The sequence below is a fragment of the Cebus imitator genome, unplaced genomic scaffold (genome assembly GCF_001604975.1).
Source record: "Cebus imitator isolate Cc_AM_T3 unplaced genomic scaffold, Cebus_imitator-1.0 Scaffold49, whole genome shotgun sequence".
NCBI lineage: Eukaryota > Metazoa > Chordata > Mammalia > Primates > Cebidae > Cebus > Cebus imitator.
This window is the reverse complement of record NW_016107364.1, coordinates 6,977,058-7,004,732: the sequence shown is the minus strand read 5'-3', so window position 1 is coordinate 7,004,732 and position 27,675 is coordinate 6,977,058. Positions and strand designations below refer to the sequence as shown.

Sequence of the window (27,675 nt, the reverse complement as noted above, 5' to 3'; positions counted from 1 at the left end):
TAGAACGTTTGGGCTTCCTTTTGTAACCTGTGAGCACTCCTTGAAGGTCTGAGGTTGTCTGAGCATAAGAGTAACTTGATTTAGACATGAGCATTAGGTCATGCTATGGAGATGGCTGGGCCACTGAATGGCCATCGCAGCCATGCATAGCCTCCAGCAGCCTGAGGGTCTGAATTAGTGCAGAACTCTGGGATGTTAAGGGGGATGTGAAGCCAGAACTAGCAGGGGTGGGGGGCAGGGGATGGCTGAGTTAACAATGACAGCCGCTAACTAGAAGGCTGGTGACACCATTCACAGGAGAATGGAAATCACAAGAGGGTGGAGGTGGAGGTTGGCCAGGAAAATGGAGTGTTTGGGGGGGTGCCAGTGGCTCTCAGGCTGACTAGGAGAAGCTCTACACATGGTCTGCAGGCAGATGATCACATATTTGAAAATAGGGAATAAACCACGAAAGGGAACATGGAAGAGACTCCACGAAAGTCAAGGACAGCTCCAGGGGAGTCTACTATTCAAGAGGAAGAGAAAAGAACAAAGAGACAAAACAGCCAAAGTGGGGTCTCACAAACAGGGTCACGGTGCAGAGAGGGGACACAGGTTATGAGGGTCTGGGGAACAGAATGCTGCAGACATAGTGCATGGCTTCTTAGCAGCCTCACAGCACGGCTACCACAGAGGCGGGGCAGAGTCCTCCCAACAGGGAACGTGTGTCTCTGTGTGCCTGGGGCCTGCATGGGAACTTGAGATTGGAGCTTGAATTAGGTAGCGGAACTCAGAAGATGGAGTCAGGAGTGAAGCTCAGAGTAAGGACCAATCAGAGGGGGAGTGAGACCCAGAAAGGGAACCCAAGAGGAGGGATGCACTTCCCGAGCAAGCCTAATGAAGAGGCTCTGAAAACCAGGGGGTGATGAAGAGGGAAGCAATGCAAGCCAGTTCTTTCTGGCAACCTGCAGCCTCCAAACCCCAGTTTGGGAAAGGACCAGCCTCAGTGTGTGATGCACAGTCTTCTAATTCAACAATAACCTCTACCAACCAACGATCTACATTTCCAGGGATGATGCTGGCTGTTCGTTCCTTCAGGGGCATCAAACCGGTGTCCTGAATGCCTCTGTACTGACTGGGATGCCATAGACCTCTCAGAGGGAAGGAATCGTGTCTATTTAATCCAGATGCAGTAGATGCTGACAGCTCTCTTCACAAGTCCAAAGTTGAAATAACTTCTATGGGCTTGAGAAGTCTCCTTTTCTATGGCAGATTAAAGAAAAATTTTCTTCCATAGAAAAAAAATAGGGTTTACTTTTTACATTTAGGGGCAAAAAAGAAGCAGCAGCTGAAAGTAAAAACCTTTGGGTTCTCACATCCCATAAATAGAGCAGTAAGATTCTCCAATAAAGTGGGTTAACAGGATAACCTGGACCAAGTCTCTAAATACAGAAGACTCATGGAGGGAGCAGGTTCATTTAACTAAGACTCTAATCAGAGGCTACTGATGAATCTTAATCGCATGAATCATCCACAGCAGCTCAGCCCATAAACCGCAGGGTCTATCATGCTCATGCCTCATAACAGGTGTGGGAGGAGCCCAACTGACATCATAAAAATCACCAAATGGCGTTTTTAAACACCCACATATGGTTATGATGCCGGGCTGCCATGTTAAGCACAGCACACATATTCAGGAGTGATCTCTTCACTGCTCCTGTCCTGCGTGGGTGACAAGACTTCTCATTAGTTATCTATGTCCTCATCTAATCACAAATGCTTCAGTCAAAAACAGGCCATGTGAGAGTTTGCAGGAAACAGGACATCTAAACCTGGAATGAGGGAAGGGAGGAAAAGGGGAGAGGAGTGGGGACAGTAAGAGTCACCGAACTCATTTTGTTTTCTATCACTTGGTACATGCCTTTCCTTAGCGGGCCCATGTTGCACTGGCACATGCTTCAGGCTGTAGTGGAAGGCTGGCTCAACCTACTACACGGTTTATGTTTTCAAAAAGAATTTTCAGCAGATGCACTAAATATGGTCAAATATGTCAATGCTATTCCTAATTATTTAAAGTTAACTACCTAAAATCCACTGACTATGGATTACCTTCACCCAGGTCTTCAGCCCCAGCTGACTCACAGGGCTGTTTGGAATTAAAATGTTCCTTTCTTAACGCACAAACAACCACATTTAAAAGACAGCTAAGAAACCACAATCCCTTCCCAGAAAATAGTTCTTACTATTATACAGAGCAAGTTCACATCTTATCACTTCACTTTGACCTTTTGGTTATCCTGCCTATTTTGTAGGAAAGCAAACAGATCTGCAAAGCTTGGGTCAATTGTCCTAGATCATGTAGAGGGCAATTGGTGCAGCCAGGATTTAAACCATCTTCACTCTATCTCCAGTCCTCATAGATTCTCTACGAGAACTACAGAAGGGCAGGAGGAAATAGAAAAACCATTCTAAAGCACAACTATAACTGGGCATAAACTCTAAGCTCATTAGAAAACTAGAAAATCATATCCTTTAGCTCTTGTTCACAACGTTTAAGTTGTACTTACCCATAAAAAGGAATTACCGTGTTTATAGATTACAGTGACCTGATTTGCATATGATTAACATGAAAATAAACATGATTATGGTTTTTTTCCCCCTTTAAGTCTAGTTGGCAGAGAGCATCTTCATCCTATCTTGGCACCCGTCTCAACTGTAATAGACAAGGCTGTCCCTCCTAGATGAGGTCTCTTTCTGCCCCCCACATAGCACTGTCGTTTAGCAGCTGGAAGTTTGAGATCTGTGGGAAATTGAGGATTAATTTTTAATCTTTTTTTTCCTTCTCTTTAAATCACCAACTCTGAGAATTCTAGTGTCACTCTGCACATGTGTGGTCCACAACTATTAACTGTCACAACTTGGGGTCTGCTAAAAAACAAGTTTCCAAGCTCTGTTGTTGTCCATCCCTGCAAGTCTCAAGCCTCCTCTGTCTCTCACCCTCTGTACATTTCTGCCTTTCCCTTGTCCATGGCATTGTTTGCTCTTCTTTCTAGAGAATGAATCTTGTCTCCAACTAGATGAGAAAAACCACTCAGGACAAGACCATCAGAACAGGACTGGGCTACTGATTTGCATGCTGCACATATGCTCACTGTTCACACAGTAACAGGTATTCTATTAGTCATACTGTGCGTCAAGCACAGTGAATATTGTCCTGGGCACTTTTACTCAATACCAACACTGTGGGGCACCTATCATGAGCTTCTGTAGGCTAGGACTCACAGCCATGTGCATATCTCTTCATCAGGCACATTGTCAAAAGCCATACACACTCGGGAGATAGCGCAGCAAGTGTTCGGTGAACGTGTGTGTGTGTGTGTGTGTGTGTGTGTTAAGTACCCTTTAATTTTCCACTCATTGGGCACCATTTACAAACAGTGGAGGGTCGTGAATATTCTCAGGAGGCAGCACAGCAGCATCCAGAGGCCACCACACGCCTCAAAGTCACTCTCCACCCTGCGACGCTGGTCTGCACAAGGGCTGCTTCCAGGGGTGGCTCTGAAGGAACCTCCTTCACTCCGCTTTCCTCCTGCTCTTCTGTGAGGCTTATCTTCCAGCAGAATTTCTCGCGCTTTAACAATTAAATGGACAACCAGGAAACCTACTCTTGGAATCCAGTGAAAGAAATGTTAGGCTCCTACGGAGTGTCTCATCAGGTTAAAGGAAAGTCACTGAAATAACTTTCCTAGGTGTCTAACATCCCAAGTCTGATGGGAAAATGAGTTTCTACATTTTGCTTAGGGCACAAAAATAATCCTAGATTTTGTTTCCATTAAAACGCATATAGTAGTATTTATTTTGATTCAGGAAGATGCAGTTTGCTTTAATATTCACGAAAGCTTCTTGCCATCAGATCCAAAGATTGTGCTTTGGAGATATGTTTAAATATTCTCATGTAGCATCACTGAGTCATAGAACAACTTCATAAACCTGAGAACTCTATGTGTGGGAAGATTCCATTTGGCTTTGTAAAATAATACTTGGATCTTCAAGGTTGGCAAAGAAAAGGAAAAACTCCTTGGGAACTTAGTTACCAGGTGTCATACCACCAGCTCTGTGTCCTCAGAGTCACTGTCATCAAGGAGACCTCTCACTGGTCACTGCTACAGCCCCCACATGGACCAGTATGTTCCCACAGCTCCTCCCCAATTCCCCATAACACAGCTGGGAACATTTAAACAAGACTGCAGGAAAGGAATGGATACTCAAGGGGAATTTTCTGCAGAAGCAAGCAACTACCACATTGAGTTTGTGGGTCTTTAACTTTGGAAAAGAGGGAAGTATCACTGCTGAGCTATGGTCCTACAAAGCACTCTTTTGCCCCAACCTCCTGTGAGTGCTCTGTCTCTCAAATCCAGATTCTACAAAGTTTACGTTGAGACGTCAATCCAGAGTTCATTCTTTCTTGGTTCTGGCCAAGACAACCTCCCAATTCCAGTTCCCAATCTGAGGAAGAGCAGCCCCTTCCAGAAAAGGTACTGGGCCCTCCCCTTGGGCATTACATCAGTATACAGGTCAATGAGTCCATGTTCTCTCCCATACACAGAGATCCTCTTAACACAGAAGCGAGGATGCCTCCAAGTGCTTTAAGCCTAAGTTCACCAGCAACACCTACAGACTCAACCTACCCAGACAGATTCAACACGGCACTCCTAGCAGAAAGCTTCTTTTCCTTCATTACAGGACAGAAGCAAAAGTTGCAATGAATTTCAGCATTCATGAAGGAGTAGCCTATGTGCCGGCAGCAGACCCCATTAATAGACACCCCATTTGTAGAGGTGATGGGGTGTTCAATGATTTATGAAAAGGAAGTTTTGACCCAATCATATATCAAAAAGGTTAAAGTCCTAAGACAAATTTTCTAGAAAGTCTTCTCCTGTAGCACAGGGTTCCTCTTAGTGTTTCTGACTGAAGAGGAGATGGGATGGGAGAAGACAGGAAGCATCTCCTTCCTCTCTCTTGATTCCCAACACTGCTTCTTTCTATTTTCTTTTCTGTTTTTTGTTTTTTTGTTGTTTTGTTTTTTTACATTTTAAAAGTAAGGATCTTAAATTTCTTCAGTCTTAAATAAATGTAACTGACCCTCAAAGAAGGCTTTAGAAGCTGGTTTTGTGCATTTTGCATGTCATAGTTATAAATGGATTTGAAGTCCTTATAACACTTTATAAATTTTATCAATCAACATCCAGATAGGTAGAAGCTTAGGTACATGATGATGGTTATGATTTAATCCTAGACCAGTGTGTGCTGGGTTAGTCTCCAGGCCTTGCGTGAAGGCTGTGATGGGGTGCATGACTCAGGAGGCACTCAGTGGGAAATCAAGAGAGGCAATGGTAAAAACAGTACCTCAAACCTCTCAGGGCAGGTGGTCTATACCAGGTACACAGCAGACATGAGGAATGCAAAGATGGGCAAGGCAGGGGCCCTCACCTCCGGGAGCACATGGATGCAGAGACCATCCCTGTCCCCTCCATCCTCAACTCTTGATTTCTTCCATCTTTTTCAGGTTGGAGGTTAACTTGCTGCTGAAGAGATTTCAGCAGCATGGGAACTTATGTATTATCTGAATAATCAAAAGTAAAAGAGTTCATCTTCTGGGTCCTATTTCTGCTATTTTCATCCACTGCTTCCTACCCATGTGCTAAGCATTTTCATGCAGCCTCATCTGTCTTTTCAATAAGAAAGCCAGTTGATAACTAATTCACACTTAGGTGTGCTGTTAAACCACAGAATGTTGACAAGGAAAACAACACTTAATAATAAATCAGATGATGGTAACGTCTCAGTAGCCAGTAGGAAAATGGTTTCAGATGTGAATAATTCTCACTACTTTATGGATCATACAACATAGATACCATTCATTAATGACTCTAAAGCCAACACAAGGTATGAAAGTACAAGGAATTCCTTCCTAATACTGTCCAGGCAGTGGAATGGGACTTTGTTTTTTCCTTCTGGCCAGTGTTCACTGGTTCCAGAACCATGTTTCTGATTAGATCCTCACATTTAATTTCTTCGTAGGTATTGATGCATCTGAGAGTTTTTATGTACTGGAAACTCAGTATGTCCTGTTTGCAGGCGGTGATTGAATGTTCGGTGAGTCCGAATATCTCTGTATAGATGCTGTGGATAAGTCTGGTGTCCAGTGGAATCTGTGTCATGCACAGTGGATGAAAATCCAAAAGCTGACATGGGTTCTAGCAAAACAGACAGCCTGTTCCACTGGAGTTGTGTCAGGCTGAGTGTTCACATTTGTATCATCTGTCACAACTGTTTATCCCTCCCCTTTCTCAGTAACAGCAAACACACTTGCCCATCACCCTGTGACTGGGGGGAGCAGATTCACTACCAGTCTTGGCCTGTGGCTTGCTTTGGCCACAACAACGTGAGCAGTGTGATGTGTGGCATATCTGAGCAGAAGCTTTGAGAGCAATTATGTGGTTTGGCTCTTCCCCCTGTGCTTCTCATCTTCCATGAAAAGGGCTTGTCCCCCCAGATCTCGGCTCCTTAGCCTGAGTTCTGGAGTGAGAAGACACACAGTGTCACAGTAGTGAGATATTTTAAACAAGAAGAAATGTTCATTGTCATAAACCACTGAGATTTGGGGGTTGTTGTCACTACAACATACGTGACTACTACATTGTGACATGGGCACCAGGACAAGGGACATGCACTGCATCCCCTGTCACAGTGATTTTTAAAATCCATTACTATGCACAGGACTTAGAATGATGTAGGCATCAGGCAGGCAGGATAACAAGTGCACTGGGAATCTTCCAAACTTCTTAGGGATTTCAACAGTCCTATCAATTGAAGGAAGAGTGATCCACCACCCCATGCAAGGACATTATTAGTGTGAAACTCCCAAGTACAGTATCCTATACATACCCCCTAATAACAGAAAGGAATCCTTCCTCCTCTGAGTTAATTAAATAAACTGTACATTGTTCATCAGGTTTCTGATATAATATTGTTTCTACTTGTCTGTGTAATCATAAAATAATTCATAGAGTTGCAGGTCAAAGAAAGAAAAGTAAATATACCATTTTCAAACCTGACATGGACACCCTCCCCTAATAAAATGTAGTCACTAATAAGAATCTTCTTGATTGTACTTGCTACTTATTTTTAAGTGTCAGTGCATTCATACTATGACTTGGTTTTACTTGGTTGATCAGAAATGATGCCTGTACCTTCAGAGAAGTCATAACTGAATAGCTAGAAGAGTCAGATTACAACTATAGGTGGTCTTCTCTTTTGTATTGTCAAATGAAGAAGAAACAAAATGGTCAAACATTCTTGATGTAATGTGTTGCAAAGAACAGTTTCAATCTGAGTGGTAGATTTAAAAACTAAAAGACTAAACAGTTCTAGACAGTGAGTAGTAAACTGACTGCATTCTAAAAGTGTGTCACTAAAGTGACAGTGTCTTTGCTGATTAAGGCCATTAGTAAAAAAAATTTGGACTTTGATGTCTCTTGTACACTTGAAATTTACAGGCGATGGGTAAATTTCACTTATCACAATAGAAAAACTTCGGCCAATCAAAGCAGAGTGAAAACAGCACACGTGATTTATTAATTTGCTGTTCTCTCCTGAAATGTGCTTAAGCCAGTGCTATTGGCTCCACATTTTGTGGTTGCAAAGTTTAAAGAAAAGGGCACAGGAACCATGAGACATCCCTGAGGCCAGAGTCCCATCCCATCACCTCCTTGCTGTTTGCCCATAAGAAAAGTGACTTCTCCAAACCTCTTTGTGCTACCTGGGACATCACACTGGCCTCACGGGCTGGCTGGAAAGCTGAGGGGTGTGGTATGAATGCACCTGGCACAGCCCTCACCCCGGGAAGGGTCACTGGGGCTGCCTTCCATTTAATGTCCCTTCAAATTAAATGTTTCTGTTCTATAGAAACAAGTTTATCTCCTAACTCTGTTTCCAAGGTTTCTCTCATTCCATATAAATCAGTACAGCCTCTTTTTTCCCTTAAAGTTAAAAGGACAACCTCTCTAACTGACTTCTCTAGGACATTAAGAGAGCTACACCAAATGCTCTGAGATTACAGAGGTGCAAGGAACAGCTGTTTTTGGAAATGCTGCAACCTTGAACCCTCACCGGACATAATGACATGCATAAAACCTCTGGGAAGTCCTATAGGAATAAAGATTGATTAATTTTTTTGGGGGGGTGTGGAATTTTCAAGAAAAAAGTAGCATTATTTTTAATACAGCATTTTAATTTTCAAAACCGATCTGATCTCACAGTAAAATGTACTGAACTCAATTAGTGAGAACTCAAGTCTTTTATTGAATTCTCAAGTCCTATTTTGATAAATTAAGGACAAAATGTTTTTAATAGCAGATAGAGATATAATTTACATACTACAAAATGTAGCCTTAAGAGTCCAATTCAGTGGCTTTTAATATACTCACGGAGTTGTGCAACCATTACCATAACTAATTTTAGAATATTTTTATCATCCCATAAAGAAACTTCATGCCCAGCGGCAGTCACTCCTTCCTCCCCATCCCTCCAGACCCTGATAACCACCATCCTGTTTCTACAGCTTTACCTATTCTGGACATTTCAGATAAATTCAGTCATAAAACATGTGGTCTTTTGTGACTGGCTCTCACTAAGTATAATGTTTTCCAGTCCATCTTCATTGCAGCATGTGCCTGCCTTCATTCCTTTTTGTGGCTAATATTCAACTCCATGGATTTACCAACTTCTGTTTATCCATTCATCACTTGATGCACATTTGGATCATTTCCACCTTTTGACTATTATGAGTAACGTTGCTCTGAACATTTGTGTGCAAGTTTTTGTGTGGACATACGTTTTTACTTCTCTTGGGTATATCTCTAGGAGCAGAGCTGCTAGTTGTGTGATAACCCTAGTTAATACTTTGAGGGACTGCCAGTCTGTTTCTTAAAGTGAACCAGCTCAGTTTCTTTTGATTAAAAAAAAAATGGAGGTTAAATGTTCAGTCGATGCATAGCCCTGCCAAAGATGTTCAGTGACTTGGATGACACAATCTTTGAGGTGCCCATTGAGTCAAATTCCTGCCTCCCTGCTTCCCCATATCCCTCTCCACAATGCCCTCTGGCTCAGGAGGAAGGTGTCTTGGCCTCCCACAGTGTCCAATGGACACTCACTGGCCTGTCTTGCACAGTTGTTAGGCTGACTTCTGGTCCAGTGGCCCTGCTGCGTGGGTGGCTTTGGCTAGGCTATTGAGAGTCAAGCCAGTCCCCCAAGGAGTCCAGGCCCTGGCTGTCCAGTTGTGAAGGCCCTGTTGTCTCTTTGTTTCAACCCCAGTCACTGTCATATTGATTCTCAGAGTGAAGTCCGGGAGTCCCTGAGGTGTTTTCAGGGATCCAAAATCTCAAAATTACCTACATGATAATACTAAGACATTAGCATTGTGTGCAGCAGGGTTTTCCAGAGCCTACATGAGGTTAAGTATTTCAAAAGACTCAGTGCGGAAGCAGATAAGAAAACCCAGTTGCCTTTAGTTAAGCCGGGAATTAAAGATGTTTGTCAAAATCTGAAACAGTCCCATTTGTCTCATAATTTTTCTTTCCTCTGGACATGGAGCTGAGCCGAACACAGGCTTCTCCTATAAACTTGCAGCCTTCCGCAAGCTACACATGGAAGCTGAACAGCTAGCCCCAAAGTTCTTGGGCACCTTACTCCCATTTTGCTATTCCTGTCATATCCCTCACCCTGACCCCACAGAGCTCCACGTGGGAGAAACACCATAATGAGACCTTTGATTTCTTCTGACCCTCCCTGATCATGGAGACCTTACACATGCCACCTCCTCAGCTCCCTCCACTCCTGACCTGTGGCCACCGCAGAGGTCCTGCCAGCTGTCTCATGGTGGGAGCCAGAGGAGAACCTACAGCTCAGAATCATGGAGGGGAAAGATTTCATTTCAGTGCTTTCAGATACTGTCACTTCATTTTGTCCAGTGTTTCCCAAATTAATAAAAATCCCTTTCTTAAAAATAACCTGTTATTATCTTGGGGTTCCAGGTTTACACAGAATGCTGTAGGAAGCATTGCCATTAGGAATTATACTTGTGCTTCAGTGACTACAGACTTTAGATATTTCTGGAAGTTCCTCATGGGACCTAAAGCTGATTTTTGTTTTGTATTTGTTTTACTTAAGTCAGTCACATTTACAGGAAAACTGCTTCATGGTCAACTTAAATAAAGCAAAAGATTCTCCAAATTCAGGCTCTAGAGAAGTCCAGGTGCCTCCATGCACTTCATACAGCATGACATCCTAATTGGGAGAAGAATGTCGTTCGTGCTCTTAGGATTCCCCTTAAGAATGGCTCACTGGCTTCTTGTTTTCCTGTAGAAGTACTTCTCCCTCACTACTAGCAGTGGTGGTATTTGTGGAATATCACAAATACCTGTGGATCCCCAGGGCTGTAGATCTCCAGGCAAACCACGAGGATCCTAAAACTGGAGGATCCTGGAATTAGGGCCCAGGAAACCTCCCAGTATTTCCTTCTGCTCCATCATCTCTAGCTTGGTTTTATTTGCATTAATGCCTGGATAGCAGCATTGTTGTTGTTATCCTTGGCTTCAAACATAGGACAAGTGGAGACGTAAAGAAAGAAGCAATTGAGACCCAACCCTCCAGTGACTCTCTTTAGTCACTTACCTTTCAGCCCAGTGAGGAAGCTCCCAGGTTCCCACCCATGCAAATGCCTCCTGATGGCCCTTTTGCAACAAAAAGCACAATTTAATCAAGCAGTACAGATCTTAGTATAGTTTATGATAGTTGTATGTTGGAGAACATTTTGAATTTACAAAAAGAGATGGAGACCCTGATTTCATAGTTAAGATGCAATGACACATATTTCAACAAGAATGAAATACACCAATTCCATCTCTTTGTAACTGGAATAAAGACTTGAGCAGCATTAAGAAATCCCATCTTTCTCCTTTTCCTCCTTGACTTCCTCAAGGCTAGAGGCCTATTAGCTGGTAGACTATTGGAATGCAAATGTGGTACAACCCAAGTAGCCCCAGCTTTGAAACAGAAGGGTGGCTGAGTACCTGCTCTCTCTCAATGCAATACTCCAGCATCGAGGCCAGTCCAGTTCCTGCCATCGTCAGTCAGGCCCTGACCCTAAGCCTGACTACTTTCAACTTATGGGGAGCTCCACCCCACATTCTTCTGTGGTGCCTAGCCCTATTCTACCAGTAGATGGATGCTGGGGCTAGGGGAAGGGAGCTGGGAGAACCTCCCTAATTAAAACAATTTTTCCTTCATCTAGTTAACAGCAGGTAATCTGAGTTCCTTCCTTCCCATGGTGGCTCAGTGCCCCCTCATAACATGAAAGAGGCACCGTCCTTCCCTCTGCACACAATCTGCAAGCAGGGACAGCCACCAGCCACCAAAAGGATAAGGCCCCATGTTAACTATTTTCTCATTTGTTAGTTTAAGGAAATCATTTTCTTCCATTTTTCCACTTCTTGAAAGTATATCTACAAGTTTTTAGCCAAGAATTGTTGGATACACATAGTTGGTTTAGGGATCACATATTTAACTTGATGTGTGTTCATTCTTTTTCTTTCTGAGAAAGAAGCTGCATGCTAAATAAAACTTACCTCCAGGGATCCTGTTATTCCAGTAGCCATCACCTTGACTAGATTTATTTTCATTGATATTAGTTTTCATTGATTTCATTTATGGTCTTTAGCCAGTTATCAGTCAAGATTCTTTCTTAAAAGACTATGAAAGTTTGTTATAGAATTCTACATGTGAACCTGTACCCCAGAACTTAAAGTATAATAATAATGAGTAAATAATTTTAAGAAGTATTTAAACAAACAAAAATTAAAATACAGAGACATTTAAAAAATAAAAAAAATTTTTAAAAGACTGTGAAATTCAGAATAAAAGGCACAAAACTTATTGCTATGAATTGTAACCTCTGCTAAACCAACATGGTTTGAGAAAAATTTTGTTGGCACATTGTCACTTGTATTTTTTACCACTAAAAAAAAAAATCAGTCAGTGAGGTATATGCTTAAATCACACTGGAACACTAATGCCATACTGGCCACAGATCCCTCTGATAATCCACTTGGCTTGTACTTATTGTATTTAAAAGCCATGAGAAACCTGAGGAATGATCCAATCTGGCACCCTTAAGTTCATAGGGAACTCTGTTTCACAGAACTCTCTATGGATCTGCTTTTAATTTACGCTGATACTTAAAATTCTACATGGAAGATATCAAGAGTTGTTTTAGATGCATTACCTTTTCCCCAACTAATTTTATAACTCAACAAAAACCGTGGTTCTGGTTTTACATCTGAAACATGACCTTAAATATATAGACTTATTTATTTTAAACAAAATTGATTGTTTGATAAAGAGTTAGCTGCATGTAGCATGAAGCTTGAAAAGCCAGATACTGTAAATAGTAGCTGCAATTATTTCCTTTTTCAGTTTGCAAATGAATACCATATTCATGTTTCTTCACATTGTTGGTTCTTTTCCATGTGATTGGTGTTGGTGAGGGTCACAGCAGGATACAAGGTATTTCTGAAGACTGGAAAAGGGCAAACAGCATATTTTGAAAGTGGGTAAATGATAACCTTAGCAGCTAAAAAAAATACTAGAACATTCATCAAGCAATCAATTTACAGCCACCTAGGAGAGTGCAAATGTTGGACTGCTATCAAATTACTTAGTAAAAAGGAAATTAGGCCAGAGGAAATTAATATCCATCCGTGACAGAGCAGGGGCTACATAGATGGACAGAGTGAACCATGTATTCTGCAGCGACCTCCTTCTATCTGAAGTCGCTCCTTGAGACAGGATGAGCACTTCATCAGCGAGAGCCTGCAGATCTCTTATCGCCTCTGAGAGCCAGTGACATGAGACCTTCTAATAGGTAAACCATTTCATAATGAATCCCTCCTGGTCTTTTAGTCAATAACTCTCTTGGGAAGAAGGCCAAGAAAACTCAGCCGTTCTTTGAGTTTATTTCTAGAGTGATTACAGTTGTGCTTAGTTAAGGTCTCTGTGTATCAACAGATAGGTGTAAAGTTGGCTGGAAACATTTTCAGAGGCTTCTAGTCAAACTTGAATGCATATTAATTTTATTTTTCCTTCCACAGGTAAAAACCTCCTTCTTTCTCCCACTGTAGGTTTTTTGTGTTTTTGACATACCCGGCCCTCACTCAAAGAAGAAAAGGGAAAAAAAAAAAAGCACCCACTCACATGAGCAGCCAAGTTTCAGATACCAATGGGCATGAGCTCTTCCAAATGTCTCCTGTTCTGGAGATGTTCACAGTCCTCGTGTCAAAACTGAAACAAACAAGCAAACAAAAAAATAAAAGACGTACTACCAAATACCCTAGGAATAAGACTTAAGCTCTATTTGGAAATTGAATTTCTTCCATAGTCAATCAATATTTAATAAAGAGAGAAAAGGAGCTCATTACAAAGACCATCTTGTTTCTCCGCAAGTCATCTATGTGAGATTCCAGAATTTCAGGGCGATAAGTTCTTAATTGGAACATTATATATTCTCTTTGCAGCCAGTGAGCACGAATCACTTCACGAGAAGGCACCACAGCCAACATTTCTCCTGGTCTGCTCGGGGTTTCAGTGAAGGGCAGGCCTGGAAGCACCTTGGGAAATGAGGTAGAGCCAAGCTAACCCCGGAGAGACGCTGAGCTTACAGAGAGCTGAGTGATGATGCCAGCATAGTCTTGAGTTTTATTTTCAGTTTGAGTACTGCTAACTAGTCTGTACAGTCACAGGCTTACTGCAGGGAGTTTATTCTACATCAGCTGTATTCTCTCTTCCTTAGCAGCACTTAATGAGTCGAAAAGACTGGAAAGTTGTTCCCAGCCAAGCTAATATCCTATGAGTTATAAATGACATTTCATGCTCATATGCAGATTTCCTGCACTGAAGTGAATTATTTACAAGATAAGGCTTATGGATTCCAACAATTGGCTGCCTAAGATTTACACCTACCGGCTGTCTCTACTCTCCTGCTGGGAGACTGTGACGTTTCCCACTGCCCTTTAAGATCTGAAGATTTAACGGGAGCTGCTCTTCCTGAGGCAGGTGTTCCCTTGCTTGAGATGGTAACTGGAAGGGCTGTGCACCCCAGAACCTGGAAAGTCAACTAAGGCTCTCCTGGAGGCACTTCTCCCTGCCCTGGGAGGATGCTATCTGCACGTAAATGCACAGGAGGAGAACCAGGAAGAATTTAAATTCCGGAGAGGCCTTTCTGCCCATTAGCAGTGATTTTATAACCTTGAGTTTTAGCTAATTAGTTTCATAATTTCTTTTTGAATGTGTGAAAATCCAAATTTTCTCCTAAAGGAAGCTCTGTGTTCAGCAGTGTGCTCTGCCCCTGTGGAACAGAAGAACCAATGCATCGTTTCTGGCTCCCAGAAACTCCAGGGGTTGAAAAGCCTCCCAACTTACAGCAAGGATGATGAAAATATAAGTTAAGAGTTTGGCACCAGGCAAATCCACCAGTGGAACAGAAAAAACAGTACAGAAACCAATTTAAGTACACATGGGTCTCCAATCCATCATAAAAGAAGCATTTAAAATAAGTGGGAAAGGATGGTTTTTTAAAACATGTTGAATGAGAACAATTGACTATGCATTTGGAAAAAAATAAAAGGAAGATCCCTACCTTATATCACAAAAATAAATTTATGTTAAATCAAAGACCTAAGTGTAAAAAATAAAAACCAAAAGAATTCTGGAAGAAAATATGAAGGAACATATTTGTAGCCTTGCAGTGAGAGTCAACAAAATGAAAGAAAGAACAAAATGACTAATGTTTTCCTAATAAAACCAAGACTAAACAAAATTAAAACACAAGTGACAAACAAGGGAGGGAAAACATTTGCAACTGACTATTAATATCCCATATTTAGAGAAATCCAACTCATTGAAAGAAAATGGCAGACATTACACTAACGGGATAAAGAATACATATAGGCAAAAATGAAATGCGAATGGCAAATACATCTGTGAAAAGATGCTCAACCACAGTATTGATTAAAGGAATGAGGAAGTAAGTAGCAACAAAATAGATTTTGCCAAATCTGATTGTTAACATGTCATATATTGTTCACATTGATTGCTGTCGAGGCTGTGAAAAAACAGGCAGCTTCCTAATTGTTGGCAGGAAAAACCAACTGCTACAAACATTTTGGGGGCAATTTGGAAGTATCTAATAAAATATATTTGCATACCCTTTTGCCATGCCATCTCACTTTAATGAATCTAACAAAAAATAAAATAAAAACATTATAAAGGTATGTGGACAGGGATTCTGATGGAGTCCTGTAACAGGAAACATCGTCTGCAGCCTAGTATATACCAGTAAGAGAATGCATTCAGAAATTATGATAAGTTCATAAAATGGAATGTCATCTTCTCATTAAAATCTGTAAACAACCAAATCTCCATCAACAAGGGACAGTTAAATAAACTGTAGTGCCGCCATTAAGCTGAATGTCATGTAGCTTCTAAAGAGAATGAGACTGAGCTGGACGTAGATGAAAGATCTCTTTGCCACCTCAAGTGAATAAAGGAAGTTGTAGACAAATGATAGATACTATAGGTAAATAAACACATGATGAATGGACGATTAGATAGACACAGTGTAACTTTTTGTTGAGTCTGTGTGTGTGTGTCCACGGAAGGAAAGGACCTCAGAGTTGTTAGTGGCGGTGGACGTTCATTTTGTGTGCATCTAGAAGCTCATATGTTAGTTTCACCTGATGGTGGGAGCACACTCCCAGGCAAGTCAGGATGCTCATCCTTTCCCAGGACTAGATGATGTTGTCACATGTCGGGGCCACCCATTCTGACATCAGCAGAGACTCCCAGCTGCAAAGACCTCTCCTCTGGCGGGGATGCCAGTCACTGGATCAGAGACCCTTCAGCCCCATTCCTGCTCTCCAAGCTCTTACCCACCTCCACATAGAGAATGACCATTGCTTGGCCATGGGAAGCTCTGGGCAGCTGTTAAGGCCCCTCTGCCCTGAGATCCCTATATCTACTCTCACTTTTAAGCTCTTGGTGCTTCCACGAAGGTTACCTGGGAAACGGGTCTCTCTCTATGCCCAGATGCCCCAATCCTTTCTGGGATTTTTGTTAGCTCTGTACAAGGTGTTCATGGTGAAGGAGAAAGAGGACAGAGCTCGGCATCTCTTCCGTTAGGAACCCACTAATGGAAGAAGCAGTATTTGTGTACTCCTCTTTCCCTATCCGAAAGTCCCACGGAATCTTGATCTTGTCAGGATTGGGTACGTGACTGTTACTTGTCGGCCATTCTTACAAATACATCTTATAAACTGAATATTCTCTTAATTTTCTCTGAATATTCTCTGAATTCTAGGCTTTCAGAATTCAAAAATCAGTATGAACTTTCCCCCATCTTTTTTGCAGGTGTCACCTACCTGAGTGAGGAATACAAAGTACCAAAGCCAATTATGTGGTCAAAGGGTCCAAAACCACCCAGGGTAAAGCATCAGTACACCACATTTGTGTTTGCCAAATCCCAGCTCTTCTTATTCTCTCTTCACAATTAGACACAAAACAACAGTAAGAAACATCCTCCACTCTTAGTGAGAGCTGAGGATTTGGATGACGTGGACCAGCTGGAGGAGATTTCCCAGAAGGCAACTGAATACATTCTCATCAGCCGTGGCAGTTCTCTGGAAAGCCCCTGGGCCTCAGTGGTAAGGCAGAGCTCTCTTCTCCTTGACCCATCTTTCCCCTCCCCCAGCACTCCTCCATCTTCCTTCCTCCTCTGATATGTGGAGTGGCTTCCTCCCAAGTAGGAACCCAGCAGCCATGTTGAGGCATCTTTTCAGCAGTCAATGGGCAGGGGTTGTTTTTTATTCTTTATTGCAGTTCTATTCCCTAGCACAGTGCTTAGCATGTAGTAAGTGCCCAATAAATAGGAGAATAACTTTGCATTTACATGAAAACACTTTTTGAGACCAAGGCACATTCTTTACATTTTCTTAGGGACAAAAAATTTTCATTTTTATCCTTTGACAATAAATTTTATTTCTATAATCAATAGTAACTTGGAACTCATCTTGGGAAACAGTATGGATAGCCATGCTAGATAATGACTCTGTGCGTGTGTGTGTATGTGTGTGTGCATGTGTGTGTTGCACGGGCATGTGTGTGTGCGTGCATGTGCATGGGTGTGCATGTGGGTGCATGTGTGTGTGCGTGTGTGTGCCTGTGTGTGTGTGTGAGACAGATGGAGAGAGACTCCTAGACATCATAATCTGTACAAATCAGGAGTTTGATTCCTTGCAAAATAAATAGCCATTCTTTGTTTTTGCTATTGTTTTCTAAGGTAAATACTATGAAAAGCACAGCACTCATTTGAATGCCTGTATGTCGTTTATTTGACTAATTTATTAAACATATTTGAGGTGTCTACAATTTATTCATCCCTGTTCTAGGCAATGCCGATCATGTGTTGAAGAAGCCAAGTTGTTTGCACTCGTGGTCCTTAGGGGAAGGAAGACATCCTAAGTCAAGCAAGGATGGGCCTTATACAAAGATCCTGAGACAAGAGGGACCGGTCATATCTAGAGTCTGGGGCATAGAATCTGTTCAGTCTGGCTGGAATGAAAATTGCAAGGGCAGGGGAAGTGGAGAAGAGGGGTAGGGGACGCTGAGAAATGGATTTGGAGGGAAGCAAGTCATACCAGACCACAAATGGCCTTAAGTGTCCTGTTTCATCCTGAGAGCAATAGGAGTGATTAAAGGGTTTAAGTACAGACATTGGATCTCTGCTCTGTAAAGAACAGTTCCACAGCAAAATGGGAGATTACTGAAGGAGGCAAGATTAGAGGCAGGATGATAGTTACGTATCTTCTCCAGATACAAGCCAGAGACCGCTGGTTAAGGCAGGTAATTTCACAGGAGATCGTCAGAAGAACATAAAAGCAGACAAAATCAAAGACATTTAGAATTCACAGTGGTAGGGCCTGAAGATGGACTGGGTTTAGTGTGGAGACAGAAAGTTTGGCAAATGAGTATCTGGCAAGGGCTAGGGCTTTGGGGGCTCGAACGGGGATCAAAGGAAGCATCTCTGTGGGAGGCACTGTTGGATTCCACCTTAGACTTTCTTCAGGAAGCATCCTTAGGATGCCCAAGGGACACCCAGGTGGAGAGGCCCAGGACCATCAGCGTGGAGGCCTGGAGCCTGGACCTCAGTGATTGCCAGCACATTTTTTAGTGTCTCATAATCAGAACACAGGAAGTCCAAGAAGAGGCAAGGGTGCATTTGTGCCAAAAAATTCACAGACAAGAGGCTATATATAGGCCCAAAGTTGAGGCTGCATTGGATTCAAATAATAGTTTGGAGTTGAATGAAAAGAGAGGCAATGGGAACATTCAAGGTACAAAGAGCAGCAGTGAGATTGGGGGAGGGAAAGGAGAGAGAAAAACGATACTGATTAGAGAAATCTGTCAGGTGTGTTCAATCAAATCTTTTCCTAGGATTTGGGGGTTTTGTAAACCTATGGATAGTCTTCCTGAGACTTGGCACTCAGAGCCTGACTTCTGGGATCCACATGCAGCACTCATCACTGTCATCAGGAGACTAGCTTTACTGTGACTCAAGGCACAGGGAGGCCAAGACATTTGGTCAACGTTTGATGTTAGAGCAACATGGGAGCTAGTGTGCCCAGTGCCCAGTAAGGCTTCCAAACCTAATGCCTCCTCAGATGGTGGTCACCACACTGATTGTTGCCCAATTCTCAGCAATATCCAATGTCAGAATAGCACTCAACACAAACCAGGAAGATTCTGCCAGAAAAAGCAGCAGGCAGCAAAATATTCTTAGTACGTGGTGCAGGGATTCCCTTTCTCTCAAAACCTAATTAGGGACTGGCAAATAGAAATCTTGCTCAACATGAGTTTTATATAGCAATTGATTGTTTTATTTAAGGGTCTGCTTTAAATTCACCAGTATTTTATTCCCTCCTTCCTTTCCTTCTTTCTTTATTTTTAACAAAGTTGCCCACACTCAATTATTGTAAAAACTCAGAATACAGAGATTGAGAATTCTTCTAAACCTTGTTTGTTTTCACATGTAATTGCCATCTCTTAGAGAATTTGGATTCATCTGTTGAAGGCCAGAGGTCAGAACCATGCTGAATCTGGAAGCTCAGGAAGTCCTGGGAGACATTGGGAAGTTTAGATATTCTGGTGTCCGAGTTCTTTACCAAGAACTAGTCACTCAGCGCACAGCAGCAGAACAAGTGTAATGATTTGATTTCATATAGCCTCTGTCACCTTCATCTATATATTTGCTGGTGATTTATTAATATCTGTTCTACCTGTCTCGGCCTGCAGGAGACCTTGTGTTGCTGCATGCCTTCTACAGAGTAGAGAGAAATGAAGGGAGCCAATGGGATTATGACTTATTTTCCAATGTTGAATTTATAAAAAGATCTTTTGTCAGACACTGCACAGCAGTTTGTTGGATGAAATTAATCCTATGGCAAAATTGCTAGCCTCACCTAAAATTGGTGCTTTATTTAAAGAAGGATCGATGAGGCTTGCTAAATATTTTTTTAGTGTTGATAAAAGCTTTTCATAATCTCAGGCTGCAAACATAGGCTAAATTGGCAGTTCTCGATGCTATGCCGGCATGCTGGAGCTGGCTAATGATGTCACCCACAATGTCAGTGAGGCAAAGCCACCCTTGAGCTGTCTCCAGGCCTCTGTTCCTCTTCTGCAATCTCAGGGCAGGAGAAATGTTTTTCTTAACGCATGTGAATCTAACTTTGGACACATCTCAGGCTCTCATCTTCCAAGGATCATCATTTGTATGTTAGACAGCAAAACGTTTAGCCGTCTCCACCATGTAACAAAAAACATTCCTGAGGCTGTCAGACTAAACCCCTGGCCTCTTTGTTCTTTGCCCAGTGGTCTCATGACTTCTGGTTTTTAGGGGAACATTATGACTGGTCTACTATTTCAGTGCTGCTTCTTTGTGAAAAGGTTCACAAATATAGTTTATTTCACAGTTCACACATACTCAACTTATATCTATCATCCTTTATACAAGAGTAGTAAGGGCTTTGAGAAGCCACTGCTACATTACTGTCTTTGTGGCCTTTTGTGTCCTGTTCTTAGAGAGTTATTCCAGGATGTCTAGCTAGTCTGAACTTAAAATTCCTGTTACCATTAGCCGGTACTAGCTCTGGTGAGTATAATCTTCAGCCTCAAAACACTCCAAAGTCTTGGAAAATATTTAAATTTTAAAATGTATTCATTAGATTAAAACAAAAGGTCAATTTTATTGTAATATTTTTATTATATCCATACAAAAAAGAAAATGCCTTTTCCCTCTTTGTCTCTTGTGGCTGTCTACATTTGAAGTCATCCAGGAACACAGCAGAAGTACACTAAATGACACCACGTTTCTCTATCCTGGCCTTCATACCATGGATTTCACCTTCTCAAGATAAAAAGAAATTAAGAGGAAATCAGATTGCATAGAGATAACAAATTATTGCTCACTTTTTAAAAGGAGCTCCACAGAGATAATAAAGAAGGTGTAACTTTGTGCGATGAAATGCCTGCTTTGCTCTTGAGCAGCACTCCCTTTTTCTGTTCAGGAATATTCCGGAAGAGAGTTGCAGATGCCACCCAGCCCTGAAAAATGTGCCCTGAGAGTCAAAACAGATCCGACAGTGCAAAGAACTTCTTCATTAGGACATCAAGCCTGTAGTCATATTTTCAATTGCTGCTGTAACTTTTTCCTTGCAAGTGCTTTCACTTATTTCGGGACCACCTAAGGCTCTGTGTGGTACACAGCAACACAGTTTGAGACATTTCTGTGATGTTCTGTACATCATATAGTTGCTAACAACCTGTCAAAGTCATCCTGACACCAAACTGAGAAGCTGATGGTTTGGGTAACGTATTAGAGGAGATGAAAAAAAACGACAGTCCTCATTACTGTAATAAAACCAGCAGAGACACACTGAGAATCAATTACTGATTGTGACCTAATGAACTAACCCTCAGTCAAGTAGAAAACTGCACCAAGCCTCTTACATTATCAAATGATTTAGGATGGAGCACTGTCTGAAGACGGGCAACAAGTCGAGGCAGATGAGTTTTCTTATATTGTGGCTGACTTAATTACCTTGTTCCTGAGTGCAGAGATCAAATTGAGCAACTTAAGGTGCTAAAGCTCTGTGCCAGCTGGAAATGAAAAGGAAATAATTAACACCAACAAGAGCTACGTCGAAGGTTGTGGCACCTCCTGACAGAAGCAAGGAGACTCAAAGTTAAGGCGGCTGCAAAGTCCTTGACGAGGTGAGCCCTGCGTGGCCCACCTGGCTGGATTTGTCCAGGTTGCCTGTGGCAGCTGTGCACTGAAGAGTCCGGCCAGGGAGTCGGGGATTCAGAACTCACAGTGCAACCCGGCGACCGAAGGGCAAATCCACCTGAGGACCTGAGTGCAGATGGCTGGGCTCCCTGGAACAAAGTGGAGGGATGACAGAGGTGTAACTCTTATTCCACAGCCTCCATCTGTGTGTCACAGAGGCTATTCTTACACACACACACACACACACACACACACACACACACAGAGAGAGAGAGAGAGAGACAGCTCTTGTCACCAATGGAACAGTCTTGTCTTTGTCTTTCATCTCCTACGGTCATGTCCAGACTCCATTGCTGCACCACAGGTGTAGCCAGTGAGGTTGAAATGAATGGATGGTGTTCACAAGGAAATCAGCTTATGGAAAGAGACCTGTTCCTATTCTTTGAATTAAGTTCTTGGGAGCCATTTTTCAGCTCATTTGTCACTGTAGTGTTCTTCTCTTCACACATGCATAGGTGGCAAGGACATCAAATCAAAACATGGCAGGCTCCTTCACTGCCAGACTAGGAGATGAATCCTATGTACACTGGCCTCCAATGCCATGAAAGCACCCAGGAGCAGTGGCACCAACAACAATCCAGGCCTTGGGTTCACATTCCTCAGTCCTCCCATGAAGGATCTAGTCCTACCCAGAGGACACGCCCAGGCTGCATCTGTGCTACCTGCACTTCCCAACAGGCATGTGGAGAGGAGAGGAGAGGCTCTGTCAACACAAAGCTCTGTGAAGCCAGCTTGGGTGTTTCCCACAAAGGGCTGAGAGTGGGATTAACTTCCCCACATCACCAATGAATCAGTCCCATCAGCACTGCATGTGGCATCATCAGACCACAAGGACACACTTCATGAAGGGGTTTCTCAGCATTGAGTCATCATTCAAACACCTGACACACAAATGAGTCACAGCTGTGAGTGTCTGGAGAAATGGGCATTTGAGAAATGGTCTGTACAGGCCATATCCCGTCTACAGCAAGTCGGCAAACCAAGGCAAAGCAAGGATGTCCCTCACTGCAGCCACACACCACAAATCAGGGGCAGGGATGCTTAACTCTGCCCAACTTTAGATGAGTTTTAAAAGGCAACACTTCTCAGAAATCACCTAGTAAAATGCAGATTCTGACTCGGGTCTGGGAGAGGTCAGAGATTGTACAATTCTAACAGATCCTTGATAATGCCGCTGGCCTTGCCTATCTTTGAACTATCCTGGGAGCATCAAGTCCTTAAAGCTTCTGTTCTCCCTCTAGGGTCCTCATCCAGCTGGGCACACATATTAGACATTCTAACTACATCCTATGAGCAACTTACCACTCCAAAGGAGGTAGATGGAGCCGACTCCTCTAGAAAGGATCTGGAGCACCAGGCCCCTTGACCAGCCCAGTCTTCAAGGCCCACTTTTGGGAGCACGGCCTTCGGGGCTTTCACACAAGCAAGCCAATAGGTGGTAAGGAGCAGAGAATTCCCCAGGGGCTGGCGCATAGGTTTTGATCAGGCCTAGGCAAGCACAGCACAGTCAAAGTAAACCCATGCAGGCCTGTGTACCCTGCCCTGACCATGAGACTCCCTAGAGTTAGTTGAGCCTGACCTGAGAGCAAGGTACACACAGGGAATAATTTTCAAATCAATGAATTGCGTACAGACCATGAGGCAATGGCTTGTCAGATGCCTTGCATCTGATGCAGTGATGGAAGCATTCACTAGGCTTCTTGCAGAACTGAGGGCTGCAAAAAAGAATTGCACAACATCTGAAAACTTGATAAAGAGGGAAGGGAGATTTGGCATAGGCATCTCCCTCACTAACCTGAGTCTTTGTTCAATGAGAACACAGTGACTGTGTGGCCACTGCTGCCACCAGGGACACCAAGCCAAGCCATCATTCAGTGCTGCTCTGCAGCATGCCGCCCTGCCCTCCTGAAAGCTGCATGATTCATTGGATTTAATATTGTCCTGAGTCTCACTCCAGGGAATTCTGCAGGAATGTTGTTTAAAAAAAAAAAAAAAAAAAAAGCACAGCCATTTAAAACAGAGTCTGTAGGCTCCATTCTGTAAAATAGGTTATTAACTTACAGTGATGCAGCCAATAGTTCAATTGCTATAAGATCACAGGTTACTCAATGGGAAGGGCCACATTTTAGATTGTTTAGATTGTTTTACCCTGACTCCCCGCTGATATGCAGGCTTTACCAGGATTAGTGTTAAAATCCTCACTGTGAAATGCAAGGCCCAGAAAGAAAGCCACATCCTGCTCATCCTGATCGCCTCCGCCTCTTGGCCAATGCCAGACCTGTAAATACTCCTCCCCTTGGCTGCTCTCAAGTCCCTTTACGATGAGGCTGGCTGGCAGCAGGGAAAGGGTTGTGCAGGGACTCTCTCCACCTCCTCCAAAGGCTGTATAATAGTCCATGCAGACATCTCCTGATGTTTAAAACCTCTCCAATTTTCCTTCTCTGCTCCTGTGTTTTTAATCTCTGGAATGCCCAGGACTGGACACATGTGCCTACTCCTCCCCAGCCCCATCCAACAACATGAAAAGAAGATTCTGTCTGGGTTTGGGTCTGGTCTTTTCTGGATACCTACAAGAAGTTCATCAGGTGCCCTCTCACACTTGCCAAGCTGAATCAGGCCCTCGAGGGTTTCCCTCCCACGTTGCCTTCCCGCATCATGAGGGAGGCCACTGCTGTCTGAAACATAATAACGGTTTCTTAAAATTCCTATCCAATCACCCCTAAACTCTGACAAGTATTTGCAGCTTCTATCTCCTTTGCATTTAAGGAGGATGACAAATTTGAGCACAGAACAGACCATATCTCCACCTAACGATTGCAACGTCACTTTCCGGAACTTGACTTCGGAGGCCTGACTGACTTCCGGAACTTGACTTCGGAGGCCTGACTGACTTCCGGAACTTGACTTCGGAGGCCTGACTGACTTCCGGAACTTGACTTCGGAGGCCTAACTGACTTCCGGAACTTGACTTCCGGAGCCTGACTGACTTCCGGAACTTGACTTCCGGAGCCTGACTGACTTCCGGAGCCTGACCCAGAAGGTGTTGGTCATTGTGAGCCGGCGCTCTTTCCGGAAGCTGCATGCTTGGTGTCTGAGCCCTTCAGTCGAGCCCCGTCCACACACTGGACAGCACAGCTCAGCCGCGTGGACGGTGCAGATAATGTTAATTGAAAGCAAATGTCATTTTGGAAGGTCCGTCCCCCACCTGACAGACGTGGAGGCTTCGGAGCGGGTGTGGCCGCGCCTGGCGACCTGTCCCTCGGGTGTTCCCTGAAGCTCCGCGGTCTCCCGACACTGGCGCCTCCTCCATCCCCGCCGCCCGCCGCTCTCACCAAGGGAGGCTGACGTCCCGCTCGCAGAGCTGGGCTCCGAGGCTGCGATTCACACCAACTCGCCTCAAAGAAGCCAGCAGCAGGGAAACATCTCCTTCGGGCGTGTCTGCTCCCAAACAGATGCTACTTGGAAAAAATCACGTTTGCTGTTTATCTTGTGTTTGCCACGGGAGTACACGAAAATAGAGTATTTGCAAGAAATTAAGAAGTACAACGAAACCGAAAGCCCCTGATGATCCCAGTCTTGAGATAAACACGGGTAACATTTTGTGGGATTGCTTTCTGGTCTTCTCAGTCCCATTTCAAAAGCGGCACAACATACGGCATGAGATCTCTTGAAAGTTGTCAACCGTAGTCTTTAGACCAAACTCGGGAAGGAATATGTTGCCTTTTCTGCTCACGGTCTGGGTACATTTCCAACCTCTCCCTTTCCTACCCCTCTGCATGTTCGTGGAGGAAACCATGGTGTACCCACGAGGCCATTCTGGGGATATATTAAAAACTCCTCCTTCACAGAAACAGCCAAGGCATTAAAGTATAAATCAACTGCACAGAGTTCAAAAGAAAATCAACCATGCCGGGGTCAGGCTGGCCTTCCCAGCAGGCGTCTGAGCAGAAGGGCTCAATGTGCTGCAGATTTGGGGACGTGCCCTGACCCAAGAAAGACTTGTCATCTGAAAATCGCTGGGGGCCATGGCAGCCTCCCCTAAGGTCCTGAGAGGCCTGCCTTCATTCACACACAGCTGGGCAACTCCAAAAGATGCTGTGTCCTGGGCAGAGACCCCAGTCTGGATTTGTAGTGCCAGCCACAAACAAAAGAGGCCATGTGCCACCCTCAGAGCACCTGGCCTTCCCCTTCACAGCAGGTAGCTGACGTCGCTGTTGGTCTATACTTGGAGGTTATTTGAAGCTTGTCTGTCTTTCCCCGTGAGATTTTAAACTTCACAAGAATAGTGCCTTTGCCACTTGTGCTCAGAATTTTATTTCTAGTGCCTGAAACAGAGGTTCTCAACAAATATTTGCTGAGTAGATGAAGAAACAAGTGGATGAGTAAAAAGGGTGGATTTTTCCAAGGCTAGCATGACCAATGGCCCAAACAAGGCCATTCCCCTCATAGGCTGTGACTCCTCCTTTACCTCCTTTACCCTCCACCTCTACACCTTACCTACTGTGTGTGACTCTGTTACTCACCCACCAGGAAGGCAAAACTGAGACAACTAAAGTGCATACAGGGGCACACAGCTTCCTGTTAAGGTCCTGACAGTTATGATGGAAAAAAAAAAAAAAAAAAGGTAATACTGGAAGCATCTATCTAGGATCCTGATGATTTGAGAAAAAACACAAAACATGGCTAATTGGGATCATCTCCCCTTTGTAAGCCCCAAGTTCGATGGTCCTTCGAAATACACTTCCTAAATCCTACCTCACACTACCTATCATTCTTAGTAGAAGCTATAATTCCTCACTTTCCACACAGTAATACAGACTACCAGATAAGGAGTTTCTAGAATTTCGCTATGCCCACCTAACCTATCTTTCCACTTCTGCTGGAGAAAAAGACACCCCTCTGCTTCTCCAAATCTGAGCAGACTACTTTCGACTATTTCACTGTCTCTCCCCACAACCTTTCCACGCACACACACACACATATCTTTAATTTTTCCATTTCATGTGCTTCTTCCCTCCCATCTATAAACATGCTCAAAACTTTTCTTAAAAATGAAACATAAGTGCACCAAATCATAAAACTACTTCTCCAACTGTCTCTCTTAGTATAAGGATCATCTTTATTTTTCACTAGTAGAAAGAAAAACATATGCAAAGAAATAGAAACTCATTTGCCTCTATTACAAGTCAATTTCTGCTCACACCACTGCTGAGATAGCTCTCTGCTAAATAATCAGTAATTCCCTGGTTGCCAAATCCAAGGATGTACATAATAAACAATCTTTTTATACAATCTTTTGAACAATCTCTTTATAGCATTTGATACTTACTTCTTGAAACATTTTCCCCTTAGTTTCTAGGATATCAGTATCTCTTGACTTGCCTCCAGTTTTTCTGAATATTTCACTTCAATCTCTTGGGGATCGATTCTCGTCCTCCAACTACTGCTCAAATCTTGGGGCGTTTTACCATGAAATAAAGGAGTTCTACTGTGGTGTTTTGTTTTGAAGCCATATCTTTTCCCTGTGTTGGCACATTAATTCCTTTGGTTTTAATTACTACTTCTAGATGTTAATAACTTTGAAATCTATGTCTCTGGTTCTGACTTCTCTCCAAAGTGTCAGAACCTTAGGTCTGGCTGCCTCTTGGAGGCCTGCACTGATTTTGGAGCCAACATGAACCAAAACTTGACATTGCTTTTCAGACACCTGTTCCTCCTCCTCTCTGAGAGTGTGTCATCTTGTTTCCAAGCTAGGGATTCCCCTTAATTCCATGGTTCTCTGCCTTTGTAATCAGTTAATCACAGTCATCTCAATTCTACTTTGGAAGTGTCTCATAACCTTAACCATTTCTCCTTTATCCCTGCTGCAGTTGCCTTAGATCACAATCCTTACCAATGTTTTCTTTTTATTTCATTTTTCTAACTGCAAACATAATACATTTTCAACAGAAAAAAATATGTAGAATTCAGAGATGAGAGCAAAAATTTCTCATAATATTCACTTCTATAGTTAACTAATGTTAATATGTAGGTAAGTACTAGAAGTTACTGTCAAACGAACATACAGTTTTGTTAGCTGTATTGTTCCCAGGATGCTTTTTCAGATCATTTTATATTTTGCTACATCAGTTTTACTGGCTGCATGATGTACCATTTTCTTATCGCAGCATTATCCAGTTAAACAA

The 27,675-nt window shown here is 43.0% G+C and overlaps 1 protein-coding gene and 1 long non-coding RNA gene across 2 annotated transcripts; one reads left to right on the top strand and one right to left on the bottom strand.

Moving 5' to 3' along the window:
• The first annotated feature begins 4,155 nt into the window (after positions 1-4,155).
• Positions 4,156-12,644, top strand: SMIM21 (small integral membrane protein 21). The gene is given in 4 exon segments (XM_017527555.1): positions 4,156-4,223; positions 4,225-4,294; positions 12,514-12,537; positions 12,540-12,644. Coding segments are annotated over 4 exon segments (267 nt in total).
• On the bottom strand, positions 12,390-24,337 carry LOC108303625. The gene is made up of 4 exons (XR_001824928.2): positions 24,058-24,337; positions 23,286-23,453; positions 13,287-13,377; positions 12,390-12,616 (listed from the first exon to the last, which is right to left on the bottom strand). It is a non-coding gene; the product is annotated as an uncharacterized LOC108303625 (long non-coding RNA).
• Between the last annotated feature and the right edge of the window lie 3,338 nt (positions 24,338-27,675).